Source organism: Oncorhynchus clarkii, chromosome 3 (assembly GCF_045791955.1).
Source record: "Oncorhynchus clarkii lewisi isolate Uvic-CL-2024 chromosome 3, UVic_Ocla_1.0, whole genome shotgun sequence".
Lineage (NCBI taxonomy): Eukaryota > Metazoa > Chordata > Actinopteri > Salmoniformes > Salmonidae > Oncorhynchus > Oncorhynchus clarkii.
The window spans coordinates 65,999,792-66,014,347 of NC_092149.1; the positions used below are offsets into that span (position 1 = coordinate 65,999,792).

Consider the following 14,556-nt stretch of genomic DNA (forward strand, 5'->3'; position numbering starts at 1 on the left):
TGGGGGGCATAGCCATGGTAGCTAAAATAATGGCCTGCCCAGCATTTTTATACATGACCCTGACGGGATGTTAATTTCCTAATTAACTCAGAAACCACAGCTGTGTGGAAGCACCTGCTTTCAATATACTTTGTATCCCTAATTTAGTCCAGTGATTCCATTATTTTAGCAGTTACCCATAGATAGATAGATAGATAGATAGATAGATAGATAGATAGATAGATAGATAGATAGATAGATAGATAGATAGATAGATAGATAGTTAGATAGATAGATAGATAGATGATAATGCATTTCTGCTTTGGTTAGAGATGTAACACGTTGCTGTGTTGTGTGTGGAGCTCTACAGTTAAGGGTATGCCAGGGAATCGTCAGATCTGGGACCAGGCCTTAACTTGTCTCATAACTGAAGTCCAATAAGAGGGACGGTGGAAAGGGAACCAGTACAGGCGCATGTACAGCGCTTGCAAAACGCCTACCAACCACCCTTTCCTTTAGAGTATTCATATAGAGAAACATTGTTAGATGTATGATTGAATTGTATATATGTTCTATGCTCAAATTAACGGCGCTGCCCAGAATGTTGGCTACGGGAGCATCAACAAAGTACTGTTAGATTTTGTCTATCGGAGCTCTCGCTCCTCTGCACTAATCTCTTGGAGTGTCCGGCACACACTGTGTCTTGGGAGAGAAAGCTGGGGTGACGTTCCAGCTCTCCGTGCACTGCTTCCATTTCGGTGAGTCAATTCTTCACTAGATGTTTTTGTAGTGATATGATTTTGTGCACATTCAAATGTTTAAATACTCTTGGTTTGTAGTGTTTTTTTGGGGGAATTTGCATGCTTCCTCCTCTTTTCCACATCCCCATCTTCCCTGCAGGTGCCCGTGGTGCGGCGGGGACGACGTGTTGGGAGCGGACTCCAGCTCCCCGGGGATGCAGTGCAGAGACTGTCAGCTGGTCGGCTAGTTAGGATTGAGTATCTTGCATATTAAACAAAGTCATACATTTCCTAACCCTTGTGAAACTATTTAAATGCTGTAATAAAATTGCCTTTTTGCTTTTTCTGAGACTGCCTTATCTAGTGATCTGTTGAGCTGTGCAGGGAACATTCTAGGCCAGGCTTTAAGGTTGTGGTCCTTCCCTTCATTAAACAGAAGGTGTTGTAGTCGAGTCTACTTAGTGATACTATAGGGTTAGGTTATCACAAGTCATTTTAGATCATATTTAATGTATATTTACCCTTGTCTCAACTCTGGTCTGGCGACTCTGAGAGGAGGACCTCTGAGAGGAAGATGAAATTACGGTTTTAGTCTTCTTGGCAGGCACAGCTTCTTCACCTGGACAGAAACAAATATAAAGATGCATTTCCCACCAAATTATTGAACATGATGACAAGTTGTGAATTCAAAACTGTTGTTCAAATTCAGTTCAGGCAACATGTCAATATAGAATTCACTGGGCCTATAACAGTTTCCATTCAGTTTTAATGCATTGACAGACTGGCTCATTGAAGGCTAGGTCACCTCTAGGCTAGATAAATGCTATTTTCTGTCCTCAAAACATTAAGGAAATGCTCGATAAATAATTGAAACAGGAATTCTTGTAACTTCACTTTTATGAAAGCCTAACTGTGAGAAGGCTGTTACAATGTTGGATTCCAAACGCCCAAAACACCATTTTAATGACAGTCCTAATCACAAATCAACTTTCTCACCTTGAACCAGCAGTTCAGCAGTGGAGGTAGCCCGTCCGCTGCTGTTTGAGGCATTTACAGAGTAAGTTCCAGAATCCTCTGGGAAGGCTTCGGCAATCAACAAACTGTAAAGGTCTCCTTCTTGAACAATCTGAAAGTCAGCGGAGCTCTGTATCTCGGCTCCCTCTCTGTAGAACTTTACCACAGGTGTAGGGATTCCTGTCACACGAACATCCAGTCTCACTTGGCTTCTTTGTCTCACGGTCAAACTCTGAAGTCTCTGAATAAAGTTGGGCGGCGCAGTCTCCACTGTAATAATAAATGGAAATGGAAAAATAAATTTGATGGCAAAAAATAAATCAAAGGAAAATCGGTGGAAGTAAACTCAATTTGAGCAGCACTGAGATCCATTGGCTAGGGGAGATCGGGGGCAAACGTAAGTATTTTTTCATTCGGTCTACCCAGAGACCTTTTTAAATAAGAAACTTAATCTATCTACTTACATCTATCTAAACTTACATCTATCTATTCATATACCATGAATAGGTCTTTACAGAAGATCTTTGGATCGTTATATAGATTTGAATCCAAATGGTCTGACGGTTACATTTGCCCCTATGCCCGGGGTCAATTGAAGCGCTAGACATTTTTACTTTAAACGTGTGTACAAATACATTTGCTTTGTGTCAAATATTATGTGGCTAATAGGCTAATAGTTTATAACGCAATCCATGTTTAGCATCCTAAGAATGCCAGTTCTGGCAGCCTGGTCTCAAAGACTAGACGTAACATAGTAAAAGTAGTTCTGTGACTCTCATATTAGTACAATTTGTTACATTTGGTATAGTTTCAAAAGACAGAAGTTATTTAAACCCAAAACTGAACAACGGATGGGCGTATAACGTGGACGTCAAGCAACCCAGAGGTTGCGTGTCCAAATCACATCAAGGACAACTTTAGAATTTTAGCAACTTTGAAACTATACATACACATTTTTAGCTACTTAGCAACATTTAGCATGTTAGGTAACCCTTCCTCTAACCCTTAACCTCTTGGTGTTAGGGGGCAGTATTTTCATTTTTGGGAAAAAAACATTCCCGTTTTAAAACACTCTAACGTTTCCAAAAATGTAAAGATATTGTCTGTGGGTAAAACAGAACTGATATTGCAGGCGAAAGCCTGAGAAAAATTCAATCCGGAAGTGCCCCAGGTTTTGAAAGCGCTGCGTTCCAATGACTCCCTATTCAGCTGTGAATGTACCATCAACGAGCTTACACTTTCTACGTATTCCCCAAGGTGTCTACAGCATTGTGACGTAGTTTTACGCATTTCTGTTGAAGAATAGCCATAGGCAGCCACATTGCGTAAGTGGTCACATGGTGGCTCCGAGAGAGATTCTCGCGTAAAATACAGAGGTAGCCATTACTCCAATCGGTCAGAGTGAAAAACTAATTGTCCCGACTGATATATTATCGAATAGATATTAGAAAAACACCTTGAGGATGGATTCTAAACAACGTTTGCCATGTTTCTGTCGATATTATGGAGCTAATTTGGAATATTATTTGGCGTTGTGGTGATTTCTCAGCCAAACGTGAAGAACAAACAGAGCTATTTCGCCTACAAAAATAATATTTTGGGAAGATTTTTACTTTGGCTGTCTACCTTGGAGTCTCGTGAGTGAAAACATCCGAAGTTCATCAAAGGTAAACAGTTTAATTTGATTGCTTTTCTGATTTCCGTGACAAGTTTGCCTGCTGCTAGCAAGGCATAATGCTATGCTAGGCTATGATAAACTTACACAAATGCTTGTCTAGCGTTGGCTGTAAAGCATATTTAGAAAATCTGAGATGACAGGGTGATTAACAAAAGGCTAAGCTGTGTTCCAATATATTTCACTTGTGATTTTTATGAATATGAATATCTTCTAGGAAGATTTATGTCCTTTGCGTTATGCTAATTAGTGTCAGATGATGATAACGGTCCCATTCACGGGCTGGGCATCACTACAGGTTAACCCCTAAGCTTAACCCTAACCTTAACCCCTAGCCTAGTTAACGTTAGTCAGAATAAATAGGAATTTGTAACATATCATACAAATTGTAATTCGTAACATATACGAAATGGATGATGGACATCCACAAATTAATACATACCATACGTAACATATCATACTAATTTGAGTGTCTCAGATTCACATTTACTATGTTACATCTACCCCTGAGTCCAGGTTGGTTCTGGAGGGCAAGATGAGGAGAAATCTATTTAAATTGGGTGCCACTTTGATTGCACAACTCAAGAAGTTAACTTGAGGGTGTAGTTTAGTCACTAGGAATAGTTACAGTACATTGATCATGATTGCGCTCGCTAGCAGGTAAATCTGAAGAACAACTTTATCCAACTTTATATGTAATCCGTAAACTGAAAAAAATCACACACAAACAAGCATAGCTCCAAAACCTGTCCATCTTAGGTACAAGCAGTTTCCTAATTCAATATTCTTATTATTGGATGTGTAAAATGTAAACACCACTGCAGCTATCACTCTCATCACTGAAATTAAGTGCTTTTAATTGAGCAAGTCAGTAAAGAGAGCAGTAGCTATTAATGAAGGGGCATGCGGCCTACAGTACTTGTGGTCAGTCACTTCAATGAGAGAGGCTGCTTCTAGAACTATGTTATCTTTGGCTGCCCTTTATGCTTGCAGCCATGATGACTCTTTAGTATGATGCAGGACACTGTCTAAAACTGCAAGCCAAAGCATTGGCTAGCTAGAACAACCTCAAACAATGCAAACACCACTGTTTTATCAACTCTGGCTCTCTCACCTGTAACAAGAAGTTCAGCGGTGCTAGTGGCTTGTCCAGCACCATTGGTGGCTCTGACAGAAAATCTTCCACTGTGTGCGGCTGTCACAGCAGGGATCATCAGAACAGCGCGGCCATCGCTGAACGAGATCTGTGCGCCGGGCAGAGCGGCAGCGGAAAGAACCTGGCCATCACGGAACCAGCTCACCTCAGGAACTGGAGAACCTTTAGATCAAGTCAACGTTCTAGTCAGCACAGCAGAGCTGATGATGATGGTGATGAATTTGGTGATGATTTTAAACCCATAGCAAACAGTTACAATTCAGAGCAAAGTTGAGAAAAGGCCAGCAGTATCACATAGGGCAGGCTTCCCAGACACAGAATAAGCCTAGATCCAGAACTAAAAAGCATTTTAAATGGAGATTCTCCATTACAAAAGCTTTTTACTCCAGGACTAGGCTTAATCTGTGTCTGGGAAACCAACCCATAATTGGGTACTTATTACTTGTGTAATCACTTCATAAAATGTTGCTGTGCAAAGGCTTTATATCTGTATGGGGTTTTACATCAATGATTCAACATATTTATATCTATGTTTGGACAGTCAGCTCTATCTATGAGGTACAGTTTAAAAGGAACATAAAATATCTCCTTACCACTAACTTGTGCTTCAAACGTTGCAGCACTACCCTCTAGTGCCACAACGCTTTGCAGCGGCTGTGTAAATGTTGGCGCCTGTGTAGACATTGTGGACGGCACCCTAAGAGACACAACAGAGCAGAACATCACCAAACCTCTCATACACCATCAATCTTTGATTTGATCTTTTACAGTAGTTGTATGGTAAAATCCCTAAACAAAGCATACCCACACATTTAAACTCTGAGTTTATTTTAGCCACCGAGGGCAGGTTTCCCAGACACTGACTACGCCTATTCCAGAACTAAAAAGCATTGCCAATGGAGATTCTCCATTGAATGGGCCTTTTATTCTAGGACCAGGCTCAATTGCTGGCTGGGAAACTCACACTGCTTGTGTCACATCACCAAACCAATGAAAAAGAATCTACCTTTCTTTTACATCTTTTACAATAGTTTTATGGCACAATCTCCAAACAAATCATATTCTACATTTGAACTCTATTTTTATCCTTTGAGAGTCTTATGTCACTTGTGTCACATCACCTAACCAATGAAGATTATTTTTTTTATTTTACATATTTTACATCTGCAGAAAAAAATACATACATCAAATGAACCCAGAGCCTATTTTTTGCCAGTGAGAGTCTAATGACGTGTCATATCCAGCACCTGGCTTACTGCGTCCTGTCACTTGAGCTATCAGAGGCTCCATGGGGTCTGGGTGTTAAGCCAAACACCAGGGCCACAGCTCCCTGTGACAGCTCACAGACAAGACAGTAACAACTGGGGTAAGCCATCATTGTAAATAAGAATTTGTTCTTAACTGGCTTGCCTAGTTAAATAAAGGTTCAATAAAATTACAAATTTAAAAATAAGGTTTCCTGTAAGTACAGTGTAACAAGTACTGTAATTACTCAATGTTACACTGTTAGTACACTGTACTTAGGGTAAGGTAAATGTTACCAAAGGTAACTAATACATGTGTATTAGTGCCTCTACACCTGCATTGCTTGCTGTTTGGGGATTTAGGTTGGGTTTCTGTACAGCACTTTGAGATATCAGCTTATGTACGAAGGGCTATATAAATACATTTGATTTGATTTGATGTGTAATAGATGCTTTATAACTCCAACTGACCAGGACATATCCATTGACGTCCCTTGATGTTAAAGTCCTAAAATGTCAGCCATTAGGCCTACAGTTACACTAGGGCTGCTAAACAAAACATACCCCTTGACTGGGCCTATGTTAAAGTCCTAAAATGTCTGCCGTTGCCATTACAGTTACAGATACAACACAATCCATTAATTCATCTTTACACAATAGCTGGATAAGCTATCAACTTGAGGTTTTGTAATCAAGTATTAATAAACCAGTCATGAATTTATAAAGGTGATGTGTCTTATCCAACTATTTCCATTGTTCAAAACACTGCAAGGTTAAAGCTTTACATTTGTAGAACTTGTTTAGGCCTATAAATAGAACAGCTTAAACTCAGTAGGCCTGTACTTTCAATTTAGTACAGGCCTAGAATCCAGAATTATACTGACATACATTATTCAACCAAACATATGAGCCATTAAGCACTATTGTATCACATTACCTTAAATCCTTAGATACATACGCACATTGAATATACACTGACTGTACATTACATTAGGAACACCTTCCTAATATTGAGATGCACCTCTTTTGCCCTCAGAACAGTCTCAATTCAAAGGGGCATGGACTCTACAAGGTGTCGAAAGGTCCATGTAGACTTCATGTAGACTCCAATGGCCCATGTAGACTCCAATGCTTCCCACAGTTGTGTCAAGTTGGATGTCCTTTGGGTGGTGGACCATTCTTGATAAACATGGGAAACTGTGGAGCGTGAAAAACTCAGCAGCAATGCAGTTCTTGAAACACTCAAACCGGTGCGCCTGGCACCAACTACCATACCTCGTTCAAAGGCCCTTAAATATTTTGTCTTGCCCATTCACCTTCTGAATGGCACCCATACACAATCCATGTCTCAATTGTCTCAAGGCTTAAAAATCCTTCTTTAACTCCTTCAGATACACTGATTGAAGTGGATTTAACAAGTGACATCAATAAGGGCTCATAGCGTTCACCTGGTCAGTCTTTGTTATGGAAAGAGCAGGTGTTCCTAATGTTTTGTACACTCAGTGTAGATTCCTTAGGCCTTAATGAAACACAAAATCACACCTTCCATTGAATGGAACATATATGAAGCTAGCAGATAACAATTATTCTTAAGTATCTGAATATATATCACTCCAGAAAGTACAACTTTGAAATACTTGACCTCTAGAAATCTCCATAGTCTTTTTTGTGATCTCAATGGCAGGACAAATCATTAAACAATGGCCACAGTATATACTGTTCAGAAAGTATACATTGGCTCAACAATTAACTAAGACATTGCCATATCAATCAATTATAGCCTTCATCACATCGATAGTTTTCATATTGTATGAAAACTATCCAAAACTGTTAACATCAGATGAGACATGTAACAGAAATGTCAGACTCTAAAAATACTCTGTACCAGGCTTGACTGACAGTCACCATGTGGCACATAACTGGAGGTGCAACTGATAGCCCTGCTGCCGATTTCCTTAAAAAGACATTGCGACCCAGCTGGGACACCACTCTAATGCTATCAGGGGCTATTCTGGGAGCTTCTCTAATCATTGTACCATATATAAATAACCTTGAAAATGATAAGCATTAGTTCTAAATTATTTAAATATTTAAAATGAAACGTTCTTAATGTGAAATGATTCCCACAATATAGTTTGAGACACTTGTCCCCAATTAGGTGGAAATCACTAGTTGTTACCTGTTATTCTTTGGGAATTATTATATATAGATAATAACACAATATTAATTGACAAACACTGCATTGGAACAGGTCAAAGTTGAATGAACTAAAGTTACTTACTTGTATCCACAAGAGTGCCTAGATTTGATGGGGCGAAGCCCAGAAGTTGTATTTCTTCAGAAACAATCTCCTTATCCAGAAAGGTCAGAAAATCCAATGTGAGAACAGTTTAGCCTCAAAGAAACCCAAAAAACAAAACCACACAGTGTAGCTGTGTAGTTTTGCTCTTTTTCCTATGCAATCCCTACACCCGAGGCAAGGCTGGGAATGCTCCAACTGCTCAGAAGTGACAATATGGTTGTGTTACTTTTTATACCCCTGGGCAAATCCCCATCATCAGTGCATCTGCTCTCCTCATTGGTCTGCCACCCAGAGGGGATGATGGGAGATTGGAATCCATTTTATGCAAGCCCAAACCTGTCACTCACTTTACTTAACAATGTCCAGTCTCTGTTGTCAATGTTTGCGTTCATCGGACTTATTTTTAACACAGAATTTAGCTTTGAATGACTTTCCTTTTGAATAACAACAATCTTTCATATCCCCAAATGCTACCACTATGTCAAATTCTGTTCTAAAATGTAAAAGTACTTACTGAAATTAATTTATTGACCAAATGGAAAGTGAGGCTGTGCCTGTCACTCAAGTCCTGGGCTACCCCCATCACATCAGTAGCTTGACTGGAACAAATGATGCCATCAGAGGGACAGGGGAAGTGTTTACATATGGCTGCTAAATACTTGTGGCAGCTATGTTAGTACGTGTAAGTTTTCCTGTCTTCATATACAAAGTCTGCATCATAGTCTGTACCTATAAAATATTTCCCAGTCTGTATCTAATGATTTCTCATTGTCATATATTCTCTGACACAAAAAAATGCTCACTCACAGATTATTCTTCAAAACATAAAGACTGAAATAGACAGCACTCCAATAACACATTCAGAAATGTATTGGAAAATACGTTAGAACAGTATTAATAAAAAAGTGTTTCATGCCAGTCTTTCAAACTCCAATTAATACATTGTCTTTATTTAAGTCCCCAGACTCCCTATTTCCCCTCCTGACCATCTTACATTTTTATCTTATTAAACTTGTTGAGGATGAATGAAGTGTTTTCCCATCTGGATTTTCAGTGTGTTGATCATGACGACTGCCAGGGCTTTGAGACACTTTGACTCGGCCCTGCCAGGGGAACACAGATAACAGAAGTTGAGAAGTCACATTTCTTGAAATATTAAAATCACACGTCCCAAATTTACATTTGTGGACAGTTATGTACTCAGGTTAAAGAAAAAATGAACTTTTCTTATTTCCAACACGTAGAGGATGTTTAAAAAATGTAAGGGTTTACCTGCAACTACCACTGACTACCACTTTTGTAGAACACCAGACTTCACCTTTCATTCTTAGCAACACACACATACTTCCCAGAATCTGGCACAACAACACTCCTTTTTAGCAGAACGTGAGTGTTACTTTGCCTTTAAATCGGACATTGTAGGGTAATAAAGTTATTTTCATCTGTTCAAGGAAAACCCTCTTTGGATTAGCTGTAAGTAGGCTAAATACACCCCGCAAACATGTAGGGACAGTTTCCCAGACACCGACTAAGCGTAGTCCTGGACTTGTGTGCTTATGTGTTTTACAACTCAAATATTATCAGGTCCAACAGGAATATGAGCAATGACTTTTATGTGTAATGTCGACTTCTGTTTTGAAACATGCCTGTATGTCCTGACCTTTTTTTGTGTGGAAAATTGGTATTCACATAACGTTCTTTAAAACTGTCATGTAAAGTTCAATAATGTAATTTTACAAGCCTGTTCTTCTGTTTTTAAATTGTCTGATGTATGTACTGAATGTTGTACGTTTGTGTATAATGTTTTCAAGTTTAATTGTTCACCTGCCCGCCTTCGCCACAAGCTACAACCACATTATCTTCTAACCACATGACACGGGGAGCAGGCTTTCCGAGATGACACACTCCAGGAAGAGATCTCTTCCCACCAGGATACCCTTATGTTCTGGCTTTGACAGGAACTGATGAGTAGATCCACAGGCTGGGAATACCAGCTTACACTATTTACTGTATGTATGACATTGTTAGGATGGGGAGACTAGGTTTAACTATTTACTGTATGCATGACATTGTTAGACTGGGGAGACTAGGTTTAACTATTTACTGTATGTATGACATTGTTAGGATGGGGAGACTAGGTTACACTATTTACTGTATGTATGACATTGTTAGGCTGGGGAGACCAGGTTACACTATTTACTGTATGTATGGCATTGTTAGACTGTGGAGACTAGGTTACACTATTTACTGTATGTATGGCATTGTTAGGCTGTGGAGACTAGGTTACACTATTTACTGTATGTATGACATTGTTAGGATGGGGAGACCAGGTTACACTATTTACTGTATGTATGACATTGTTAGACTGTGGAGACTAGGTTACACTATTTACTGTATGTATGGCATTGTTAGGCTGTGGAGACTAGGTTACACTATTTACTGTATGTATGACATTGTTAGGATGGGGAGACCAGGTTTAACTATTTACTGTATGTATGACATTGTTAGACTGTGGAGACTAGGTTTAACTATTTACTGTATGTATGACATTGTTAGGATGGGGAGACCAGGTTTAACTATTTACTGTATGTATGACATTGTTAGACTGGGGAGACCAGGTTACACTATTTACTGTATGTATGACATTGTTAGGATGGGGAGACCAGGTTTAACTATTTACTGTATGTATGACATTGTTAGACTGGGGAGACCAGGTTTAACTATTTACTGTATGTATGACATTGTTAGGATGGGGAGACCAGGTTTAACTATTTACTGTATGTATGACATTGTTAGACTGGGGAGACCAGGTTTAACTATTTACTGTATGTATGACATTGTTAGACTGTGGAGACCAGGTTTAACTATTTACTGTATGTATGACATTGTTAGACTGTGGAGACTAGGTTTAACTATTTACTGTATGTATGACATTGTTAGGATGGGGAGACCAGGTTTAACTATTTACTGTATGTATGACATTGTTTGATTAGGTCAAGTAGGTCCAGCAGGATATATTCTTCAAATTAGATGAGCTTGTGCTTTGTTCAAGGTGAAGGTAAGTCAATCAGTAGACACAAATGTTTACCAAAATAAAGTCTCAGAATAAATTGTCTAATTACCGTCAATGTCTGCTGAGTAACTGCAGGAATTAAATGGGGTGTTTGCATGTCAAATACTAGTGATTTTATTTTATCAAGATTTTATCACATTGACTCCTCTATCTGCTGCAAATAAATGTTCAGGCAGGCCAACCTCAAGCTACCTCTACCACAGGACTGGAGCCAGCCTTATCATCTCCGGAGTGAAGTAGTAGTTAGTAGAGTGGGGAGATGGAGAGAGAGGTACATGGAAGTGAAGAGGTGTAACCTGAGAAAAGGGAACCACAGCTCGACCTGAGAGATTTTGTTACCCCACAACATACAGTACAACAGCAAAACAGACAACCTTAAAGGCACAGTCTGAGATTTCCAGTTATTAGTATATTTTTTTCAACTGTCTTACCTAATAACTAAAACATTTCATTTATTTTTGTTTTGTAAAACAAATCGTGAACTAATGAGGCAAAGCTACAAATCAAGTGAGATATGACCTCATGCGAGGTATTCCTTCAACACTACAGATATACTGTATCTTTGAAACCAAGTGCTATTTGTATGTCAAAATGCCATGTGATCATTTTCGTTGCTTATTTAATTGTGTTATAGGTGAGAGTAGTTGCATGTGGTTATAGCATTTTAGTGTGGGCTCCCGAGTGGTGCAGTGGTCTAAGGCACTCCATCTCAGTGCAAGAGGTGTCACTACAGTCCCTGGTTCAAATCCAGGCTGTATCACATCCGGCTGTGAGTGGAAGTCCCATAGGGCAGCGCACAATTAACTCAGCTTTGTCCATTTTAGCCGGGGTAGGCTGTCATTGTAAATAAGAATTTGTTTTTAACTGACTTTCCTAGTTAAATAAAAATGATGAAGTGTTAGGTAGACAGTTTCCCAATCATAATGCAGACTAGTAAAATGCAAGAACTGAACACATCAGTTCTCTTCCTACAGATCTTTCAATCTGAAATGTTTGATAAATGTGCATTAAATTGTAGCTAGAACCATAAAACAGCTATGACAATGTAGTGGCAGAGAAAGCACAAACAATACATACAACTTTTAGATATCAGAAGCATTACTTTATTTGAAAGACATTGATATTTAAGGGGACTTGGCTAACACAATTTACCATCATATCTCAAAGATTGAGACTTTTATAGGAAGGGCATACAGTGCTTTCGGAAAGTATTCAGACCCTTTCCCATTTCCCACATTTGTTACGTTACAGCCTTATTCTGAAATAGATTAAACATGTTTTCCCTCGTCAATCTACACACAATACCCCATAATGACAAAGCAAAAACAGGTTTTTAGACATTTTTGCACATTTATACAAAATTTAAAAACAGAAATACCTTATTTACATAAGTATTCAAACCCTTTGCTATGAGACTCGAAATTGAGCTCAGGTGCATCCAGTTTCCATTGATCATCCTTGAGATGTTTCTCCAACTTGATTGGAGTCCACCTGTGGAAAATTAAATTCATTGGACATAATCTGGAAAGGCTCACACCTGACTACATAAGGTCCCACAGTTGACAGTGAATGTCAGAGCAAAAACCAAGCTATGAGGTTGAAGGAATTGTCCGTAGAGCTCTGAGACAGGTTTAGTTTGAGGCACAGATTTGGGGAAGAGTACCAAAACATTTCTGCAGCATTGAACACAGTGGCCTCAATCATTCTTAAATGGTAGAAGTTCGGTGCAGCACTGCACCAATCAGGCCTTTATGGTAGAGTGGACAGACAGAAGCCAGTCTTCATTAAAAGGCACATGACAGCCCGCTTGGAGTTTGCCAAAAGGCACCTAAAGGACTGTCAGACCATGAGAAATAAGATTCTCTGGGTCTGATGAAACCAAGATTGAACTCTTTGGCCTGAATGCCAAGCGTCACGTCTGGAGGAAACCTGGCACCATCCCTACGTTGAAGAATGGTCATGGTAGCATTGTTCTGTAGGGGTGTTTTTCAGCTGCAAGGACTGGGGAAAAGGTCCACCATCCAACAGGACAACGACCCTAAGCACACAGACAAGACAACGCAAGAGTGGCTTCAGAACAAGTGGCTGAATGTCCTTAAGTGGCCCAGCCATAGCCCAGACTTGAACCCGATCGAACATCTCTGGAGAGACCTGAAAATAGCTGTGCAGCGACGCTCCCTATCCAACCTGACAGCATGAGAGGATCTGCAGAGAAGAATTGGAGAAACTCCCCAAATACAGATGTGCCAAGCTTGTAGCATCATACCCAAGAAGACTCCAGGCTGTGATCGCTGCCAAAGGTTCTTCAACAAAGTACTGAACAAAGGGTCTGAATACTTATGTAAATGTGATAATTCAGTTGAAAAACATTTTGGGGGGTGCAAACATGTCTAAAAACCTGTTTTTGCTTTGTCATTATGGGGTATTATGTGTACAATGATGATGAAAAAAACTAAATGTGAAATAAAGTCAAGGGGTCTTAATAGTTTGCGAATGCACTGTAATACAGTATTGAAACTGAAGAAATTGCTAAATTACTGTTTTTAGCATTTATTAATAAATATACCGTATTCTCTCATTAATTGTAGGACATTTGGTCATAGAGGCACAGAATCAAATGCGCTAACTTAGATAAAAAGCAGATAAAATATAAGTATAATATTAAGGATATTTTGACTGAAGTTGAGATATAATTTGGTTTTATGCACAAATTAAACAATTGTCTAAACTACAAATAAATTAAGCTCACATTCATACACACAGTTGGTGTTTTGGGTGTAGTATGTAAGTGATTATTGGGATCAGGTTCAGAAGTGACACCTCAGGCAGCCTTACAGATTTCACAGTTAAAATTAGGGTTATCCAGTGTACTACTGTGCAACATCAACACTACTTTCCATTACAGTGAGAGTGGAAAAGGGTCTGGCAGTGAAAAGCTTGATATAATATTTTGTATTACTTCATAACAGCAATGAGTACAGGAGGTACAGGAGAAGACACAGAGTACCAAAACAAGTGTGCCAGTCAAGCTTGAGAAGAGCGTAGTCGGGTTCGGGACAGCTGTTGTTACGTGCTTTCACCTGAAGAGCGGCACTAGAGGACAGGGTGCCGCTTGGGTTGACGGCCCGGCACGCATAGAGGCCTGCGTCGGTCTCAGTGACCTTCTGTACGAACAATGCATGTTTGCCTTTTTTTTGTGACAGCTCTATGTGCTCATCATTGGTCAGTTTCTCTCCATTCTTGAACCTGAAGCAAGAAGTGAATTATAGCACAAAACACAATCACAACACAAGAAAGACACAAATCACATTCCTATTTATCAGAGGGTGAGCTGAAACACAATCAATCCAAGCAATTAGATAATTCAATGTTC

At 39.4% G+C, this 14,556-nt stretch overlaps 2 protein-coding genes across 3 annotated transcripts in view; both read right to left on the minus strand.

The window, feature by feature from the left end:
* The window catches only part of LOC139401652 (titin-like), a 178,632-nt gene extending 170,319 nt beyond the window's left edge, over positions 1-8,313 (minus strand). The window contains exons 1-5 of the mRNA XM_071145731.1: positions 8,090-8,313; positions 5,158-5,261; positions 4,523-4,726; positions 1,716-2,003; positions 1,241-1,338 (exon numbers count right to left, since the gene is read on the minus strand). Coding sequence (XP_071001832.1) covers positions 1,241-1,338; positions 1,716-2,003; positions 4,523-4,726; positions 5,158-5,248 — 681 coding nt within the window. The 5' untranslated portion in view covers positions 5,249-5,261; positions 8,090-8,313. The remainder of the gene's footprint in view (positions 1-1,240; positions 1,339-1,715; positions 2,004-4,522; positions 4,727-5,157; positions 5,262-8,089) is intronic.
* Positions 8,314-12,263: 3,950 nt separating this feature from the next.
* Positions 12,264-14,556, minus strand: part of LOC139401517 (coiled-coil domain-containing protein 141-like) — a 49,542-nt gene continuing 47,249 nt past the window's right edge. The window contains exons 26-27 of one of the 2 annotated variants that reach the window (XR_011633001.1): positions 13,552-14,429; positions 12,264-12,590 (exon numbers count right to left, since the gene is read on the minus strand). Coding sequence is in view for 1 of the 2 variants with exons in the window: in XM_071145710.1 (XP_071001811.1) it covers positions 14,144-14,429 (286 nt within the window). In the remaining variant the exon portion in view is untranslated. Of the gene's footprint in view, positions 14,430-14,556 lie in introns of both variants that reach the window. The other variant, XM_071145710.1, reaches the window with a different exon arrangement.